Below are 21,257 nucleotides of genomic sequence, written 5' to 3' on the forward strand. Positions count from 1 at the left end.
GGCACGGCACGGCACGGCACCCCTCCCACAGACTGACACACCCCCTGCTGTACTACCAACCAACACAGCTGCCTTAATTAGAGGAGGATTTCGTCTCTTTTGCGTCACATAACTTACTTCTCCACATTGCATTTTCGTTTAAACAGCGATTTTTAAATCATTTTTTAAAAAACGAATACAGTTGCAATTACCAACCTGGTGCAGAATCCTTGTAAACAGGCGGTAAAAGTGTCAATTCTTGTTTATTTTCCCAGCTCCAAGTCTGTTGCTGTTGCTGCTGCTGCTGTCCCGTTAGCTGCGTGTCCCTCCCTCGTTAGTGGCTCGGTGTTTTTCGTTTTGTCTCTGGAGCTCTGGCCGGTACTTTGTGTCCCGAGTATCAATGGAAAGGTTTCTACAGCGACTCAACTTTAAATAGCTAATCCCCGGAGCATGGTGAGTTGACACGCCTGCTCTCTCCCTCTCACTCACTCACTCCCTCCCTCCCTCTGAGTCCTTCCTTCCCTCTTGTGTTTTCATTTTCTGTCTCTCACCCATGCACATACTGCACATACTGCACTTTGACGACCTGCCTCGCTTTGTTCTGCCCCTGCATATCAATTAATACAATTACACACATGACGTCACGCCTCAAACCATCCTGTAATGTCACGAGTGAAGGTGTTTTGACCTTTTAAACGGCTACCAAGAGGATAATTACATTATAACAACAATAACTTTTCTTGAGTGCATTAAAGCTCCAGTGTGTAACATTTCATGCAGGTTTATTGTAAGAAATTGTACAGTACAGTGCAAAAGACGTGGGGTATATTCTATTATCATCAGTCTTGTATAAAGTACCTTAAAGGGATACTTGACTAAAAGTACAAGTATCTTACCAGAAAGTCACTTTTTTTTTACAATATTACTCACATAAATAAAAGTCTTAAGTATCAAAAGTAAATTGATCTGATTTAAAATGTGGGAGGAGTTAGGATTGAGCCAGGGTAGATCAGTGGTAGGGTGAGTTGTCTTTTAACTGGAAGGTTGTAGGTTCAATTCCTGGCTCTGCTCGTCTGTGCCCTTGAGCAAGACACGTAACACCATGTTGCAGCGTGTGAATGTGTGAAGCAGCTCATCAAGAACAGAAAAGCTCTATATAAATACAGACCACTTACCAACTCTTCTTCTGATTTGATTTGCTTGTAACGAGTAACAAAGGTAGTTAGAGGAAATGTAGTGGAGTAAAAGTAACAGTTGCTCGAAATATAAATAAAGGAAAGTACAGATATGTGTATTTTGTGCCTGAGAACAGTAACAAAGTATTTGTACTTTGTTACATTACAGCACTGGTTGCCATTGACATTTGGATTGGAATGATGTGACTGAAAACACAGGTTTTACCAGTAACAATGATTAGCTTTCTACTCCAAGCTGAAGAGAGCCAGGCTCATGCTCTCGTTGTGTAAGTAAGTTGTGTGTAAGTGTAAGTATCGCTCACACGTAATACTTTTTTTCCCTGAAAAATGGTGTTATTATGTTCCAGTATATTGATTGAGGAATAATTATAGTGTATTGTCATTATAGCATTGCTAAAACAACAGATCTAATGGTGGCTTAAAACCTTTGCACAGTTTGTAGTGTAGTCTATGTCAGTCAGTGCGTTTACTTGCGTGTTAAAAGTCTGATTGTAGTCACACTAAGACAATAATTCGACAATAGTCCGACCAAAATCGAGCTAGTCTTAATCAAACTAACACACCTGGATAATGCGATTCATAGTTCCATTACTCCTGTATGTATAAGCTTGATTAAACTGTGCATGTAAACATACTCACTGATACTCAAACACTGTTTTGGGACCCAGAGATGGGTCACAGGAGAATGTTCCCAAACAAATTACCAGAATTTTCCCAAACTTTTAATAAAGATTTATGTGTATAGGTTTTAAATAACATGCATCCAATTGACATGCTCAGCTGTAGCACTTGTTGTCTTTAGATATTTTAATGCAGAAATGTTACGTACTGTATTATATCTTTAGGGCAATGGCCTTACATTACAAAAGCAGCCATCTTAAGCCGACATGTTTCTACAGCAGCCCAAACGGACTTGCGTTTCGCATTTGGAAACAGGCGCTTACTACAAAAATGCAGTTTGGATAGTCAGTGACAGTGTTTGATTTGTGTAAATCTAACAACCATGCCAGAGAAGAGGTAGCAGCAGCAGTGGAGAGATTCTCTGCCCTAACTTGGTCTGTGAGTCTGTGCAGTTCAGCACAAGCCCTTTAGATTCCTAAATGCATTTTCTTCGGAAACACACAAATCCAGCAGTTGTTTTTGTTATTATTAATAATGTTGTCATTATTATCACCGTTGTGGGGATATGTCAAGGTTGGTTTCAGGTGTGTTGAAGCAGGGAAACATCTCAAACATGCAGGGCAGTGGGTCTTTCGGACCAGGATTGAGACACCTTGGGCTATGTTATATTTATGTATTGGTAAATCAAATTGCAAAAAACTGGGGCTATGGCAGTGAGCACATTAAAGAACAAGAATCAATGATAAGGACACAACTTTCTCTATGGAAATATTATGTGAGGGTCATGAGATTAGATATAATTGGATAATTCAATGATGTGAAAACAAAGTGGAAAAGGTTAGGATGGTGGCTGTACAACCTTCACCGTCAAACACCTTCCTGTTTTCTTTTTTTTATTACTTAACCATAAACAAAACCTTTGCATATCAGCTATTTACCCAAAGACAAAGCAAATAGTATGCATTCCAGGGGCAATATCTATAGCTGTGGATGAAATTATTATCATGTTAGAGTAAGAGGGTTTTACTGAGAAGTGGAAGCTCTTTTATAAAATACAGGTCTAATCAAAGAGAATGGGAATTCTCAAATTCAAAGGTTGAACATGTATTCACCTGTTCCTTGGCTGGTGTCCACTAGAGTATGTCAATGGAGAACAAAATGCGAGTTATTTACAAGGCTGTTTGCAACCTGCTGGTTAAGATTTTTTTTCACTCTTGAATCTGTAACAATGTGGAGTAAATGTTTTGAATGTAGCAACTATAAGCAAGTGAGGAAAAAACAAACTATGGTGTGTTGAAAAGGTGCAATAAATGGAAAGTTAGTGAATTTATCAGATTTCTGGCCTGGATTGAAATGTCCAGTGTGTAAGAACCTTAAGTTATAGTCGAAGTCTGCATTAGCCCAGTTTAGTCCAAAAATGATTAAGTTTTAATGATTTCTTTGTTTTATGGAGCGAAGAAACCAGAAATTTAAGAAAATGTAAAAACAAAACACTCAAACTGATTAATCCATCGTCAAAATAGTTTATGACTCATTTAGGAATCAATGAATCTAATAACTGTTGCAGCCTCTGCATACAAACTCACATTCTATTTTAGTAGTGATAATTTCTCCCTAGGATTTTGCCTTTTCTTGTATGTCCTTGTATGCTTTGAGTGTGGGGTTGTGCATGTGTGGGTACTGGCAGACTTCCTCATATTACCTCACAAAGGTTTTCATGATTATCGTCTTTTTCCTTGTCTTTTTTGACCAAAACTGTGTTGCGCCACAGGGGGCATGCAGTCGACACAAAACCCATTCAAACCTGTGATTAACCTGTTTTTTGTCCAGTGGGAATGTGTATCAGTGACATCTAATGGTGAGACTGCAGATTGCAGCAAATGTGGGACTCTTCTGCTCATCCCTCTTTAATGGCACTTTTCCACTATATAGTTCTAGCACGGCTTGGCTTAGTTTGATTCTAGTACGTGGCACCTGGTACTTTTTTTAGTAAATACTAATACTAAAATGTGACGTCAACAGACTGTCGGCCACTGATTGGTCAAAGAGTGTCATCACTCACAAGAGTCATAAACGCGACGTCCGACATAGGAATCAGACCAAACAATGTCGGACTGTAGATCAGTTAAAAAGACTTAAAAATCCTGAAAACATGCATTAAACTCCACGATTTGTTTGCGTGTTTGTGTCTCGTATAAAACGATGACATGGCGGTTTTGTGCAGCCGTGCTATAACAAACACCCAAACTGAGTGGAGTCGAGCCGAACTGAGTCAAGGCTAGAATTTAGTAGTGGAAAAGCACCATAAAGTGTGTCAGGTGGCTTTCACATACCAGAAGAAATGTAAACAGGGTTTTCACAACTCTCTCCACTTCTACTCTCTCTCTGTTATTTCCTCTTTCTTCTTCATTGGCTTATACATTGGGTTCCTCTTTGTTTGTGTAATAATCTTCCACTCCAAAATCCAAAATGCATGGCTGTAGAATCAACCATAAAGTAAGTCCCTTGCCTAAAGTTCACATGAAAGGCTAATACACTTAATGATTTTTATCAAACAGAGGAAAAAAAAACACACTAACATACATACATATGAGTAGAATATTCAGTTTCTGCCACTAAACCCTCCTAAATGTTATACACTGGACCTTTAAATCTTGCCAAGACCACTTCTTTGGTTACAGAGATCAAGTCCTGGTGGAAATTTACCCAGATGAGCTCACAAATCACCCAGGAAACAGTCAGTGGCATTTCTGAAGCTGTTGCTCTTCTGCCAAGTACAACAGTGACTTAACCCACAAGTAGATGGGCCGCTTTCCCTTTTGATTCATATAAAAATGTCAATTTCCACTGCAGAGTGGACACCGAGCTTGACACAGCAGCTTGTAACCAGGTCAAATTCTTGTCATGTGAAGCTTCAAAAACGTGCCGTCGACGTCAGTGTCCAGTCTTCCCCACCACGGTGAGCTATGTGCACATATGGATTTACACGTGTGGATGTGGGTGAAGGACAGACTAACTTCTGAAAGGACAGTGTCTCTAATGTTAAATCTGCTCTGTGTGATGATTAATAGTGGAACAGGTGACTTAGGTTCAACATCAAAAACTGCCATCAAATGAGAAATTATTAAACAGGGTTCAAAATATAGATGTATTTGTAAACAGGAAGTTAACTTTATCATTTAGTATTATTATAAATAGTGACATAAGTAGCAGATATTTAGCAGAAGTGAAGTTTATTTTTGAAAGTGTATGAAACAGCAGCCTCTTTTTTGTTTATGCAATAGGCCCAACTGGTACCTCTGTAGTGTCACATCCACACACACATACACACTCACACTTGTTCCTCTCCTTGTAGGGGTGACAAGTGTCACTCTGCTGGTGACCCGAATATGATTATGAGGGAGCGCTGCAGTAGCTCTCTGTGAGCCCTCGACACGAGGAGGCTCAGATATCACAAAGTGAACCACACCCTCTGTCCCACTGGCCTCGAGTGCCTCCGTGAATTCACTGTGACACTTTTAGCCGGCGGGGAGGGAGGGAGGGAAGGTTGTCACTGGATTGGCAAGTGGAAAGAGATGCTGACATACTCCCTTGAGAATTTATGTTCCTATATGGTAATTTAGCATGGGCAGCATTAAGTAACCCGTATGATAATCATCATGTACTGCATAACCTTCTTTTCATTATACAGGAAAATGCTACTTGCCCTGACCAATGCATGTGCCATGTATAAAATCCAGTGTTTCCAAAGCTGAACCATTAATATAAAATATAAATGGTTGTAGCTTATTAATATAAAATAAGCTCCAAATGGGAAATTCAAATTAATACAGTTGCGTAGGAAAACTAGGACTGCTTGTGGTACTCCTTGTCTTTAACACCCCTCAAAGATGACTGCAAAGCCACGGAATAACAATAATAACGTAGACGTGTTCAGAGTCGGTCTCTTGTGACACGTACCAAGTTTCAAGGCGATCGGTCAACGTATGGCGAGGTTATAGGGCACTTCCTGTCCGATGGTTGCCATGGCCACGTCCTTTTGAATCTGCAAACCTTTTGGATAACTTTTTGGCTTTGATGTGTCTAGTACAAATTGTCACGTTTTTATGTATAATTGTTTGTATGATGGACGTGCACAGAATAGTTTCTTCATTTACGAACGCGTGTAACTCGCCATGATGGACACCAAATTCAAAATAACTGAATTTAATATATATAATATAATATAATATACAATTTCAAGATTATCTTTAAATCTGAATATGTGCTTAAAATAATGTCACATTTAAACAGAGAACACATTATATGCTATCAGTACCATGTATCACATTTAAAAAACAACAATTTCATCACTTGCAGGTCTTCATCGAGGGTCAGTGCTGGAGGAAACTGTCAGTTTGACCTTTTTAGTCATTTCAATATTGTGTTCTTCCCTCAAACTAACAATGTTGATTGTTGTGTTGTTGATTAACACTGAAAAGGTGTCCGTTTAAAAGTCATTTCTTCCCATTTAATTGCATTTAAGATAAGACTCATCTCCAGTCACTATCTTTTCACTTCCGTCTTAAGTGTTTTGCAAATTATAAAATCAGAGAGACTGTAAACAAATCAAGTCACGGCAGGAACAAACCAGTCTAGTCCTCTGTGAATGTTTACCGCTCCCCACCCTGAATCTGTGTTTTCCTCCTCCTCTGCCCTCCCCTTCAGACTTTCTCATACCCGTGGATTGTTGATGTTGATTTTCTGTTGATGTTGGCATGCTTCTCTGGACCGGAACTAGCTGCCTGAGGTCGCCCACGGCTGGTTTCAGCCTCTGTCACTGTCCCACTCTCCTCACTCTGCTGCTGCTCCTCTCTGTATCTCACATTTCTTTACATGTTTTGAAGGAATTCCTGTTCATTTGTCTCTCTTACGTTAATCCTCAAGTGCAGAGTGGGAGACCTAACCATGTTTCTAATTTGTTGTGTAAATTGTTAGCTTGAGAAAATGGAGGACTTGTTGTGTCTGCCCACATACTACTAATATTCATAGGCTACTAAAGTCAATATAATGTAATTTACAGCTGGTTTCCACTGTAAATGTTTTGACTTCAGTATATATAGACATGGAGGCGGCTGTTGGCACCATCAGTTAATCGCTGTTGTGTGTGTGCGATGTTTTTCTGTTGCCAAAAACCTTTGTATGAAGTCATGGCTGGGGTTGTACAAGTTACGGTTGTAAAAAAAAGTATCTGTTTCCCGGTCAACTTGCTCTCATTGTTTTTTGCGGGGTTCTGCTGGCACACCAATCGCTGTTCAATCATAAATATTAAACATGTTTGATACTAAAGATTTGGAATTGGGAAAACTGATGTGTACGTTAAAATCGCATCTGTTAATCACGCACACGACAGGATAAATCTGGCCAATTATCCTTGGGCAAGCTTAAGCAAGATGGTTACCATTAGCAAAATTGCTATGGCTGTGTGCAAAATAAAATGTGTCAGACCTAGTTTGATTCAGAAGGTCAGGGCCTCTGAGTCCTCTTTACCAGGAGCCTATAAAGGAAAGGCCCCTAACTTTAGCTGTGGGTGTTCCTGTGATGTATATGCGGCTTCAGCAGAAGAAACAATAATTAAGTACACTATCAGCTATTTGCAGGACAGAACTTGTCGATTGATAATTTCACTTATGCTCTACAACACTGTCTTACTCCTGTATATGCTTCCATTAAGCAAAGATTTCAGCATCTTTACACAATTATAACCGTGACAGAGTGTTGTAACCGGCTTTCATGAATTTTGGGATCAATCAGGAACAATCTCTGTATATCTGAAACGTGTAATAAAAGTAAATGCTGGATAAAGAGATGTTGCAGGCTAGAACTAAAGTAATGAAATAAGCACTCGGTAAGATTTGTTACCTGCTCCAGACACTCTGATTGTGCCTGACTGTCGACTCTGTGGCACGACGTGAGTCATTCACAGTGTGGTGGAACATAATTATTATGCCATGGACACTGCTGAGTTATCAGTCTCGTGTGTGTCTGACTAAAGAGTTTGTTGGTCACTGTGGTACATGATGACTGTTGCTTTGAAATGAGGCTAATGTACAGTGTATAATATTATCATCTCACTCTGGCTGAGTCATTTGCGGTGTGCTTTGTCCAAATGGTGTTTCAGTCCATATTGTCCTTTTTTTTTTTTTTTTTATCTTATTGGTGTATTATCATATAGTTTTTATCGTTGACAACCAAAAGGCTACTTTGTGTCATAGTCCCACCTTTCTCTTGCTCTGGCATTTGCTTTCACTATCTTTGTCGTCGTTGTCATCCTCCTTTTGTGTTTGGAGATTGTTTGGTTTATTTGCTTTTATTCTTTACCTCAGTCTTTTTCTGTCTTTGTCCATTTTTATCTCCATTTCTGTGATTTGTCCGAATAAAGCCTTATTAAAATAAAGGGCTTGCACACAGCAAGTGCACTTTATGCGCATACTTACTTTTTCCTTCTCTGTTTTTGGTGTAGCAGTGTTACAGCGCCATGTTACAGTACTACAGCATTTAGAATTGTTGTGGGCGTTTCATGTGAATGAAGACATTTCATTTCAAAACCACAAAGAAAAGATAATTTTCTCTTTGTTTCGTTTCTGTTCTTCTTCTGTTCCGTTCCCTTGCCTGAAATGACCCATGAGTTCATGCTTTTTTTCTCGTGCAGTTGTCCCGTCTTTTCAGCCTTTATCAGTTTTTCCACTTCACCATTTAATGGCAGTTTTCTCTGCCTCCCTGGAGTCTTTCAGCGTGGCTACATTTGCATGAGAAGTGGCTGGGAATGGGCCCCTTTCCCGTTTTCCTCCCTTTGTCCCACCATTCTTTTATTCCAAATTCTTCTCACTCATGCCCTTTACTCGCTGTGTGCTGTGCCTTACAGACAGCTGCATAACACCAGGCAGTCAGTTAGCTGAGATGGTTATAGCGTTGGGCACAGAACTTGTTTTTCACAGCTACTTAATTTCCCCACCCTGCCCTGGATGTGTAATACCATTTTTTTTACATGAATTTTGCAACAGAGTGTATTGTTTCCAAGCCAAAGCACATTTTTTAGGGGGTCCAGATTCAATTGGCTGCACACAGAGAGCTCACTCAGTCAGTGGATGTTAACAGAGAGGGGTGAAATGTTCTGGAGACTTTATTAATGAGGCAATGAGTCCACTGGAGCAGGCCTAAATTCACTTATCTGTACCACCAGGAGTGTTGGCGCTTCACAGCTTTGGCTGATTTGGATTTGGTCTCACTCAGTGCATGGCATCTATATTTAACTGGGTGCAGCTCTACAACAGGCTTTTAACTTAAAAGTTAGGTAACAATTACCACAAAGTCACTCCATGGCAACTAAAGATTATGGGGGCTTATCCATGCTAACAGGTAGCAATACTGACTGTGTACTGTTGGTGCACCTGCAATGTTTGACCCTGGGGAACAATCAATATATATATATACATATACACACACACATACAGTATATATGTACATACACACACATAATATATATATATATATATGTGTATATATATATATATATGTGTATGTATATATATATATATATATATATATATATATGTATGTACATATATGTGTGTGTGTGTGTTTATGTGTGTATATATATGTGTGTGTATATATATATATATATATAAAATAGTCATTGACACAGAGCATTGTGTGCGTGTGTGCGTGTGTATTTGCTAGCTCTTTGGGAGTTTTTTCTGGCATTGTCACACTGACCTTGTCAGGACCGGTAGTTCTCATGGAGACCAAAACCTGGTCCTAGAGAGGAACTAGTTAAGTTTACGGTTTAGATTAGGGATGGACATTAACTGGTTAGGGTTAAGGCTTTGTTTAGGCTGACCAAATGAATGGAATTCAGTGCTGTGTACCAACTCCTGATTACAACCGGTTTATATAACCAATCTTTTTTTTTTACTTTGTTTAATATTTAGTTTCCAGTGTCATATTTTATATTCTGGTTATTCAGATTTGGTGTGTGTGTGTGTGTGTGTGTTTAAAGTAACTTACCAATAAAAGAGATGCATCAGGAAATAGGTTTTTAATCTTGAAGATCAGATGAAACAAAAGCTGTACTTGCTCCGAGGAATTTCACATTCAACAGTTCTTATTGTCTCATCATCACATTATTATTTGAATTATACATTTACATCCACATAAGTCCAATGAACCAGTCAATATGGACATTTATTATGGACAATTATTTTCAATGTCATCTATATAAAGCAGTACTTCACACAAACCATTATCATGGATAAAAAAACTAATGGAGGAAGGCTTAAGTGCTGTCAAAAGAAAATCTCAGTCTGCTTCATCTACCTGTTGTAAACACAGGTTTAATTGGGGGTGGGGGTGGGGGGGGGGTCTTCCTCACGTTCACAGTCCACCTTCATCCTGCAACAGGAGAGAAGTCACATGTTTACTTCATGTTTTTTGGCAGGAAGCAAACTTACGAATGAATAAATGATCAACGTGTGCATCATGTTAATGTGTAGGCATCTGCTGATGTGTCTGCACATCCTCAGAAATGTTCCCGGTCTTGCATAATGTTCAGGAAATATTTTTGTACATTATGTTTGTAAATGATGTACAGTGAATCAGCGTAAAAGCGTTTTAGTTAAACTTTACCCTGTTTGTCCATGTGCTAAACCCGAGCGTTTACCATTAACTTATACAAATACTTCTGTTCATATCCCTAGAGTACAGAAAAAGGACTCTGATTTATCACCATATAATCTCATGTTTGTTTTTTAGTAAGACTTTTCAATAGACCAAACATGACTAAACCTCAGCATTTTTCTGGTTATAACAATGTACATTTTTCAACTTCAAACTAACTTTGTCTACTGGATTTTGAATCTTGATGACTTTCTAGTCTATGAAAGCACATTCTCTAAAGATCCAAAAGCATTGGATCACTGAGAGAATTGAACCATTACATAAATTGACCTCTGAATCCTGATTATGGTTGGAACAAGGGCCGGAACAAGGGCCTTGCTGAAAGAAGTGGTCTCTGTCCTGAAGATGGATTGGGCTCAAAAATGTGGCCAAATATATACCACCTACGTATGTGGTTTTAGTGATCAGATCTGATCTCTACAGATTGGGAGTGTTGAGATCTGCACACGATCAAACCACAGATGTTGAACAGGGTCAAAAACACAAATGCATGATAATTCATGCTTCTTTAGGGACATGCAAGACGGTCGCTTCCTTAAAGGCTTAAGTATGCAGTATATATAGAAGGCTTAAATTATTGTAAGACTAAATAGACTTGAAGTGATAATACACTTATACAGTCAATTTCTGTCAGTATACCGTTCTACATGTTACACCGTTGGGGTTTGGGAGCTGAACTCAATCAGCTTGTCTGCCTGCACACATTATCAACACAGGCAAAACTACAGACCTTTCCTTTTCCTGTTTTCATTTGGTGGCAGACTTGATGGAAATCCAGAATCAAAACAGGATTAAAGCAACACAGTAGGAAGCTGCAGAATGCAACGTCTTAACTGGCTCACTTCCAGGAATGAAACCACTCAGTACAGTCTCACATTGGTGTGGTCCTGTTTGATATATGTTATCACTCCCCCCCCTTTTTTTATAACCCCTCTGTACCTTTCATGACCTGTGAGGTTCATTTTGGGATTTTAGATAATTAAGTTGCCAATTTTTTATTCCAACCTCAATTTACGAAATGGTTTTTTTAGTTTCTTTCCAGTTTTGGGACTGGTTTACCCACATCTTTGCTGTCGCGGCAGTCTCCGCAGATGCATCCCAAGCAGCCGTTGACCACCTGGATGCCGCAGAGCACCAGCTGCAGGACACCCATGGACAGCAGAATGGAGAACAGGACGACGTGCCACATAACTGCATTTTTGGGGAACTCGCATATTGTCCACATGGTCTGGTTCACAAGGTAGCTGCCATCACCCCTGAAAACAAAGGTAAAGGCATTATCATTATACTGGACATGACTACAGTACTCATGAAAGTATGTGTGAACTGTGCAGGAGATACAGACACTTAGATGAGGTAACATGTGGCACTTATGATGTAGAATTGGAACGAGGAGGAAAGACAAGAGAAAGACACACTGACATTAAAAGGAGAGAACTCACAGAATTTGAAAAGTGGGATTTAAACTTGCAAAAGGTATTATGTATTGTACTTGATAACATATTTCACGTTTAACTCACGCAACTTGTGAATATGTAAAGATGAGATGTTTTCAGTCTTTATTGCCAATTAAGCTAACTAGCTTTTCTCCAGGTTAATGACAATATTTAAATGGATGAGATGGGAGCAAGCCGTAGGGCGGAAAATCTCATGGGTTGAGCTGTGGAAGGCCGAGCCCCATCGTATTCGTTTCTTAATCCAGGCTGTCTACGATGTTATACTAAGCCCAACCAGCTTGTAGCCCAAACCATTTGTTGTGCTCTGTGCCAGAAGAGGGACCCTGGAGCACATTTTGAGCTGCTGTCCAAAAGCCCTGGGTGACGGGCACTATCGTTGGCGTCATGACCAAGTCTTAAGGGCTATCGTGAACACCATCTGCAGTGGAATTGATGAATGCAAGCACTGTCGCCTCCAGTTACAGCCAGAACCACCTCTTCTGGCCTCCTGGCAACGGCACAAGATTGGGCGCTCAGAGTTGACCTTGGGAAGCAGCTGAAGTTCCCAGAAAACAACTCTCAGGCTGGATTTGGTCCTCACCACAGCAACACCTAAGCAGATTGTTCTCCTGGAGCTCACTGTCCCCTGGGAGGACCGCATTGAGTCCCTCTACAGGGCCTATAACATGCTGGGCATCACTGGAGTCAGAAGTCGTAGGGCCATTAAGGAGGCCACTGAAGCAGCACAAGTTGCTTCAGTGGCTGTGGATCAGGAGAAGGAGACACGTGGTTGGGTTAGCGCTACCTGGACACAAGCCGGAGCTTGATCACCCCCGGCTGGGCCGCCTGGACGAGAGTGTACGATTTTTTGAAAGACCCGAAACACTCAAGGACTCCAGGTAACATCACTGAGGAGGTGTCCAGGTTGCATCATAGTTGTAAAAACCACACAAATGTTATTTTGTATGTAGCATGGTTAGCTGTGTTCAGTGCTTAGCTAACCAGCTTCCTTGAAGGTCATTAATTAACATAATGCATGGGATTAAATGTGACTCTTTAACCCTTACAATAACCAAGGTGTAAAACTGTTTAAGCTAAGCTAACTGGCTGCTATGTATGACATATAAATGCATGATAGCACTGAGCTGATTTCCTACTGTATCTATATTTTGCCCTTTGACATATTAGCATTAACTTAATTCAAAATGAACTTTCTTTTACGATTAACTTACACCATTAAGTTAATTGTAGTCAGTTTAAAATTGTTATAAATGTAGAAATGTAAAATGTAGAAGCTATATTGTGAAAGCTACTTTTATTATCTTTATTTGGGCTTGGTTTTTTTCTCAGAAAGATTAGACGAAAATGTGGTGATGTTTACAAGTTCTTTGTTTTGTTTGAAAAGCAGTAAAATCCTGTTTTACAATGTTATAAAGTAGATTACCGCAGTAAATGCTCACTTTTAAAAAGCCAGAAAGCGATGATCGGAAATGATTATTTTATTTTCCAAAAAAAGAAGACACGAACAAGTGAAAATGTTTTTTTGTTCGAGGAAGACCAAGCTGAGTTTTAATACGAATTTCTCATCATGCATTATGTGGACTCAAATGTGGCTCCCTCACTGTGCAACAATGATGCCCTTTAAACCACTTTCAACATAGACAGCAGTTGTGTAATGATTAATAGTCATACCTATTAGCCTAATGCTTCTTCTTTATCGGGTGATTTAGGAGAGGTACTAAGTAGATTATTGCATAGTAGATATGTTTGAGTGACTAACATCTGATTAAAACACCACACTGTATTGCTTCTGATCACATGAAAATATTGCTAATTTTCTTATATGAAGTCTGAATTCCCAGAGTCTTTTCCAGCAAGTGATACAAACAGAAAGGGTTGGTTTAGTCTGCCACATACTGGACTTTAAGAATATTACATGTTTAGGGTTAGGGTTTTTTTTTTTTAAGAGGAACTGAAAGTGTTCCTCTAGTCTAAAAAAGGAAGCTGCTTCTGGTGTGGGGACCAATTTATGGCCTCAGACTTTTGGACGCCACTGTAAAGCTAAGTTAAGAAAACAGAAGAGTAAATGTACAACAATAGGAACGTAACAATGAATAGCTGCAGATAAGAGTGTTTCTGCAGGGAGAGAAAAAAGAGCATATTTCAAACTATGATGATGTTGAAATACTCACGTAGTTTCAAAAGGGTACGACCATACGTCACCGGCTATCTGACACTTGGGTCCGATTGCCAGACCTGCAGATGCCACACTGGTGCAGTAGATGGCTCCCACCAGGCCAAAGGCAGAGGAGAACACAGAGCCCAACATCTAGAGGAAAAACATCATTATTTTTGCCGTCTCGTCCTGCGCAGGTGTATAATGGACATGACTGGACATCTGTAAGACGTAGAAATCAGATCACTTCTCTGCTTTTTTTTTTTTCCTTAATCAGTTTAAGCCGTTTTCGTTGTCTGTCGGTCCTAGGAGAGAGATCTCCCCTGTGGCTCTTCCTGAGGCTTCTCATATTTTGTGGCACTTTTCCTCCCTTGATGTCAGCTTGACTTTTCCAACTGACCTGTCAATATCTACTTAACTCAATGTGATTTCAGACCGAAATCACACTCATATGCATCATTCTAGTTCATTTAGATAAAATGAATAATAATTAGTTAATAATCGCTTGCTTAGAAACAGTATACATTTTAAAGGGATGTCTATAGTTTATATAAATGACCAATCTTGTCTCTTACAACAGAAATTTCACAACCAATGATGTCAGTTTGGTAAATTGAGTTCTCCTTTAGAGGAAAATAGATGATACAAATAATATATATATATAAGTGGACAGTGTGACTGACATCTTATAGCAGTTATTATCCAATGGGAACCTGGTTGCAGGTGACATCTATGAATTTCCATTTGCAAAATGTCAACATTGCGAATCTTGAGGCTTCGTAACAGGAGTTCCGATTCCTGTGGGTTTTGCTTGAATTCAGTTTAAATTTGTGCACAGATTGTACTTTGAAACACAAGATAGATCATGTTTTTGTTCATCTAAAGATCATGTTTTTGCTTCATCAAAGCTTTACGAACTACTTCCGTACTAAGGCTGATATTACTATGTTGACAGATTCTTCAAACTGCACAATTTATGAGTTTGGTTATTTTTTAAAGAGACATACTTCTGTAGGCTTAATAACTTTAACTAGTTATTTAAAATAAAAAAAGGTGGAAGTTCACTTAGAGTAAATCTTTTAACAACTTCTATATGGTGTATTGCTGATAAAATACACTGATTAAAGTCTGTTATATGGCACCTCGTTTTGCCTTTGAGCTCTCGCCACCCGTCATTATTAGTCCAGTGCCAACAACACCATGCATATACTTAAACCTTTCAGATGACTTCACTCACCCGGCAACGGTTGCCACAGCAACCTGTTCCACAGCAACCCTTGCCCCCGGCCCTGATAGCAGAACAGCTCGGACACAACATCTGCAAAATGGAAAATATGAAATTATGCCCTACTTTATTGAAATTCTCAGTCGCATTTAATGTATAGATGTGGTGTCTCTGTCTCTATGTATATGTATATGTATATGTGTGTATATATATATGTATATATGTGTTTGTGTGTGTGCTGACACATTTGCTTGTACATGTGTCTGTTTTTCGTCTTATCTGTTAAACCAAATATTTGCAAATCCATAATTGGGTTTAACTCCCAGCAGACAGTGAGAGAGAAAAAAACCCAACAAATTCCATTGTCATGATTCTAGACTATAATATCACAGCAATAAAATCATATTCTTTTCCAAAGATCCAAAGGTCTCTTAGATTGATGTGTGTGATAAGGTAACGTACAGTACGAACACAGGTGGAAACTATAATCAGGTCTTTGTATGTTTGTCTTAGACGATATCATGTTTTTATCACTTAATTTTCTGGGGGTGGGGTTTTAAGGCTATACATACAGTTACATAGTTATATATTTATTCATGGCAGCTGATGCATAACTAAGAATAGTAGATTGTTTAAGATTATTTATTGTACACCAATTCATTCTGTAGCAGTGTCATATTTTATAAGAACATTTCTAATCCTAATTTGTACACCATAAGACTGAATAGGTTCAGAATGCATGTATATATATGTATAATATTTGTTATCACTGATTACCCGAGACATTATAAGACGTTATATACACTTAACTAAGTTATATTTGAAGTTATCTTAATTTATTATATGATATAATATATTAATTTCTTTTCATTTTATTATTTCATCATTAATCTGGAGTAGGTCTTGAAATGAGTCATGACCTTTTTCAGATTTAATTATGGTTGTTTATACACTATAATTTCATCATGTCATTGCAATTATACCTTTACTAGTTACACAAGGCTTGGTAAAAGACAAAAAACAACAACATGTAAACGGACTGTAGAGGATTGTAATGGACCATAATGTATTACTCACAAAGAGGCCTCCTCCAATGAGTCCCCCCATAAGCCAGACCTGTAAGGAGATCTGGTCAGTTTCCAGATTCTTCCCATCAGGGAAGAACAGCAGCAAGTTGGCGATCATGCAGATAAAGGCCGTGGGCAGCAGGATCAAGCCCACCAGGCGAGCACACTTCCCCGTACAGCACATACTTTATGGTTTTATCTTTCTTCACCTATTTGCTGCTCCCTGTCCTCCTGAGTACTTCACCTTGTTCTCGAAGTCAGTAAAGAGAGGGTGAAACCAAAAACAACGGAGGGCGAGAGGCAGCTCACACGGTGAAAGTCAAACACAGTGACAGCAGGAAGGAGAGAGGGAACAAAGGCCACGGTATTGGTGCAGCACTCACATCTGATTTCAGACCATGTGTTTCTTCTGACTGGTCTGAGATAACAACGAAAAAACCTCCCTGAAGCTGATAGGAAAGATCATAAAAGAGGGGTACATTAGCTTGGGTGTGGGTGTGTCACCTTCTGACACACCTTCAAAGAGCTGTGTGATAGATAGGAGGCTTTAGGTTAGTCTAAGAGACTCCATACACTTTGTTGTTGCTGACAAACACATACGCTGCTCTTCTCTTGTAGTCGGAACTCAGAGCGACCTCACATACGTGTACCCCGAGGATTCCTCGATGGCTGCCACCATAAACACACTGCTACTTTTACTGTCAGTAGCACTTCTGTTGGGGGAGCTGTTTGGTTGCACAAAATACTATTTAGAACACGGGTGGGCAATTATTAAATGTAAAACAATCTGCTCAATGTTCATTTTATCAAAAAAGAGCAAATAGTATCACTTTGATGAATACAGGCCAGCATACAAACACATTTATTATTAATTTAATTTTAAATGTTTTTTTTTTAATAATTAATAATAATAGAATGTATTAATTAAAGATAAACAGCTCCTCCAAAATGAATGACAAGGAAGATCAGTGATCAATGTATGGGGCCAAATTGGTCGCACTCTAGAGTTAATTTTCTCATTTGTGTCAGTCAGTTCAAGTTTTCCACTCCCACTCTACCTGCCAAGACACACCTCCTCATCACTACTCACCTGTGATCACAGCTGCTCCTCGTCTCCTCCTTATGTACTCCTGCTCCTCTTAGCCCTCATGCAAGACTCTCCAGCAGTTATTCCTGGACTGACTTTTGCTTATAGACCCTGTCTGAACCCAGGATCTCACCTCAGCCTTACAGTATGTCCCCGACCACGGTTCTGCCTCAGTGTCCCTGGTTTCCGCCTGCCTTGGACTGTCCGGTGAGCTTTTCGTTTGGTTCAGTTCTCTGCATCTACCTACCTGCTTGCCGTTCCCCCTCAAAGAAACTACGTGCATCTCTGTGGCATCTCTATTTCCTCTGCTGTGTTTCTAATAAAGACGGTTGCCAACTGCCCTGTGCTGTGCTGTATTCTGCTGCATTTGTGCTGCCCGTGAGCCTATTGCACGAAACTAGGATGAGGGATTAAGCCAGGCTATGTTGCTTATCCTGGCCTAATTTAGCCTCAAGTCAGTTGCACGAAAGCAGTGGTGCACAAGTTACCATGACGATTCATTTTTTGTGTGACATCCTTAAAGAACAATATATTATTGATTATTACCATGAAACTTTATCTTTCATTCAGCAGCAGGTTTTAATGCAGCTGAGGTCTCTTCACATACAGCTCTGATAGCACCTCCTACTGGCCATAAACTGCTATAACACCAATGTTATTCTATAAGAATATATTAGTCAGTCATTTCTCAAATCACACTCTCTTACAATTGCAATAGGAAGACTCGTGTGTTTACAACCTCAGTTTACAGTATAGAAGCGGTTTGCTTGTTGCCGCACATCTTGTCCATTTCTTCCAGGATAAATTACACCTGACTTGACCAAGCCGTGCTTTCTACTTCCTGGTTTGATGTCAGTGAGCTAAGCCAGAATTAACTTAGTAGCATGGGATAAGACTGGCTTTTTCAGATATCCTGGATATTTTAATTAGAATAAGTGGTGAACCATTGTGCTGTATTTTTCCCCACGACGGAGCTTTACACACTAAATATTACTCATAAGATCACAACAGAGCTGCCTGCGCTCCCTCTGGTCTGACTGTCCACTTTGAAACTGGTACTGGAACAGGTTCAGGATTCCCCCAGATGCAGTCTAAGAGATGTGTTCTGCTTCTGCTTCTGATGGCATACTTGTAATGGTTTGTTTTGTGCAGTCATGTTCGTGGTCGTGTTTTGCTAAAAAAATCTCTTTGTGTCCTTGGTGACACTAAGAGATGACAATGGCAGTCTCCAGGTTCTAACCACAGTTTTGAAACATGCACATCAGAGTTAGGTGAAGGTGGCAACTCTAAACTGACTGTATACTGCCAGTGTGGGTGTGTTTAGTGTGTCCTATTTTTAACTCTTTAATTTGATGTTGACATTGAAGCAACCTTCGAAGGCAGGCGGGGTTTTCTGACTGGTCTGTCTCGTTTTAATGGGCTAACATATCAGAATGCCATCTCACGTTGCATTTTCCCAGCATTGAGAGGAAGCGTATTTGAGAGGCAGCGGTAGGCAAGGGTGTTTTTCTTGTATTTAACTGTAAATTCAACATGTGTCAGGCATGTCAGGAGCTCTGCAGTAAATCTTACAACAATGTTTTTTTTTTATTTGTGTGTTTTGACAAAATCATAATGTTAAGTGTCAACTGCAGCTATTACACTAATTTATACTAATTGTTGATCAAATGTAGCTAGAGTGTGAGAATGACAATGGAAATGATGCTCCACTTTTTGACTTTTGTTGACTTTTGCGAGACATTCAAGATTAAAGACTTTTATTGTCACAGCGGTTACTTTAAGGACAAACATCCAAATAAACAGAAGAAAATACATATGTCATAGTAATACATATTATACCAGCTATATACACAGGACAGTTTATTGTAGTATACAAGTATAACTTAAAAAGTTATCCTGGCCTTTGTCAAGACACCAAGCAATGGTTTAATGCAAGATGCCTTTTGTCTTTCGAGAGGCACATAAATCTGACTATTGTCTGCATAACAGCGGAATGAATGGAATGTCATGCCGTTCCCAGTATAGAGCCAAGTGGGAGCGGTGTGCTGCATCAAGATTACATGCTGAGAAAATAATTCCGTTGCACCTGTTACCAAGCACTATAAAAAGTATCTATCTATCTATCTATCTATCAACAACCTGGTGCTTTATTAAATCATTACATTCCACATAACATGTTTGTGTACATTTGCTATCACTAGTATGCTTTATGTCAGCTTCCTGTAACAGTGGATGGGTTTAATGAAATATGTTTGTGGAGAATAAAACCAGTATGTGTTTGCTCTTTAAGTATGTCGACACGTAGCTCAGTGATGTTAGAAATGGAACATGTGACGTCCAAGTCTTCCAGGTAAGTAGTTGGTATATATTCATATATGTGCCACTTTAACTAGGTGCTTACTAACATGCATATAAGTTGCATGCCAGCCCTTTATTAGTAATTATTAAGCACGTATTAACACCTTAATCAGGAAAAATCTTAATTCATGTCGTAATAGAGATAGAATAAGGTGTTAATACGGGCTTAATAATTACTAATAAAGGGCTAGTATGCTATTAATGCATCTTAGTGAGCACCTAGTTAATGGAGAATATATGTTCCCTAATCTAAAGTGTCACCACACACACATTAACTTACCATAGTCTTGTCTGGGTTTTTTTTGTTTGTTTTTTTTCAGATGTTCCTCCTGTCCAGATATAGTCGCAGTGTTATGGATTGTCATAGCTTTGGCAAGAATCATCTACGGTCAGTTTGCTCTTTTAGTTACCAATAACATAAAAATAATACTATCAATGCATTTTCTTTATAAAGTGCTTTTAAAACACACACATATGTTGAAGTCAGGTGTTTCAATCAGGCTTGGCCCCTTATCTCCAATGAAGGACAACCTTAAAGCTTCAGCACACCAAGACATGTTGGACAAACCTATGCTTCCAACTTTGTGGCAACACTTTGAGGAAGGCCATTTTCTATTCCAACATGACTGTGCCCTAGTATTCAAGAACTACAAAGACATGGTTTGACAAGTGTATTGTGGAAAGAACTTGACCGGCCCACACATTCAATATACCTTACCCTTAGCATGTAAGGACACATGATGGTTGTTCCAGAGTCTCTCGCGGAGGTTTTTATAAGCAATACTTGCTTTTCCCATTCTGTAGGTTATCTCACTGTCCAAGCGTGCATTTTGTGTGATGGTACTACCGAGATACACAAACTCCTGACGTATTGCGAGACTCTCCCCTTCTATCAGTATGTCTGACAGTTGTAAATCTATATTGATGTTCTGGGCGGGCTGGTACAGACACTCTGTCGTCTTGTTGTTGATCTTGAGGTTAAAGTCAATAGCAGCGTGAGAAAACTTGTCAACAAGTATCTGTATGTCTTGTGAATTATAGGTGAAGAGGGCACTGTCCTCGGCATACAAACCATCCGTGTTGTTTTCGTCTTTGCTTTGAAGTGGGCTACATTGAACAAGTTAGCATCATGGCGTGTTTGGACGTATACTCCACCTTCTGTGATTTGGAAGGCAACCATTGCAGTTACGTAGAGGGAGAAGAGCGTAGGCGCCAGCACGCAGCCTTGTTTCACTCCAGTTGTTACTGGAAACTTGAAATTGATCTTTGGTCTGTATTACCCTAGCTTCCATTCCTTCATGTAGAGCTTTGACGATATTGAGGTATTCATCAGTAGAAGAACTTTCCATAGACCATCCCGGGAAACTGTGTCGAACGCCTTCAAGAAGTCTATGAAG

General features: G+C 39.4%; 1 protein-coding gene and 1 long non-coding RNA gene across 2 annotated transcripts; one reads left to right on the forward strand and one right to left on the reverse strand.

Moving 5' to 3' along the window:
* The first annotated feature begins 333 nt into the window (after window positions 1–333).
* LOC131457214 (uncharacterized) lies at window positions 334–13,772 on the forward strand. Its single transcript, XR_009239994.1, has 2 exons — window positions 334–432; window positions 11,543–13,772. It is a non-coding gene; the product is annotated as an uncharacterized LOC131457214 (long non-coding RNA).
* Window positions 9,855–16,819, reverse strand: tm4sf5 (transmembrane 4 L six family member 5). The gene is made up of 5 exons (XM_058626110.1): window positions 16,426–16,819; window positions 15,361–15,441; window positions 14,140–14,276; window positions 11,575–11,767; window positions 9,855–10,226 (listed from the first exon to the last, which is right to left on the reverse strand). The coding sequence occupies exons 1-5, from the start codon at window positions 16,597–16,599 to the stop codon at window positions 10,209–10,211; spliced, it is 603 nt and encodes a 200-aa protein (XP_058482093.1). The 5' UTR covers window positions 16,600–16,819; the 3' UTR covers window positions 9,855–10,208.
* Between the last annotated feature and the right edge of the window lie 4,438 nt (window positions 16,820–21,257).

This window comes from Solea solea, chromosome 3 (assembly GCF_958295425.1).
Source record: "Solea solea chromosome 3, fSolSol10.1, whole genome shotgun sequence".
NCBI lineage: Eukaryota > Metazoa > Chordata > Actinopteri > Pleuronectiformes > Soleidae > Solea > Solea solea.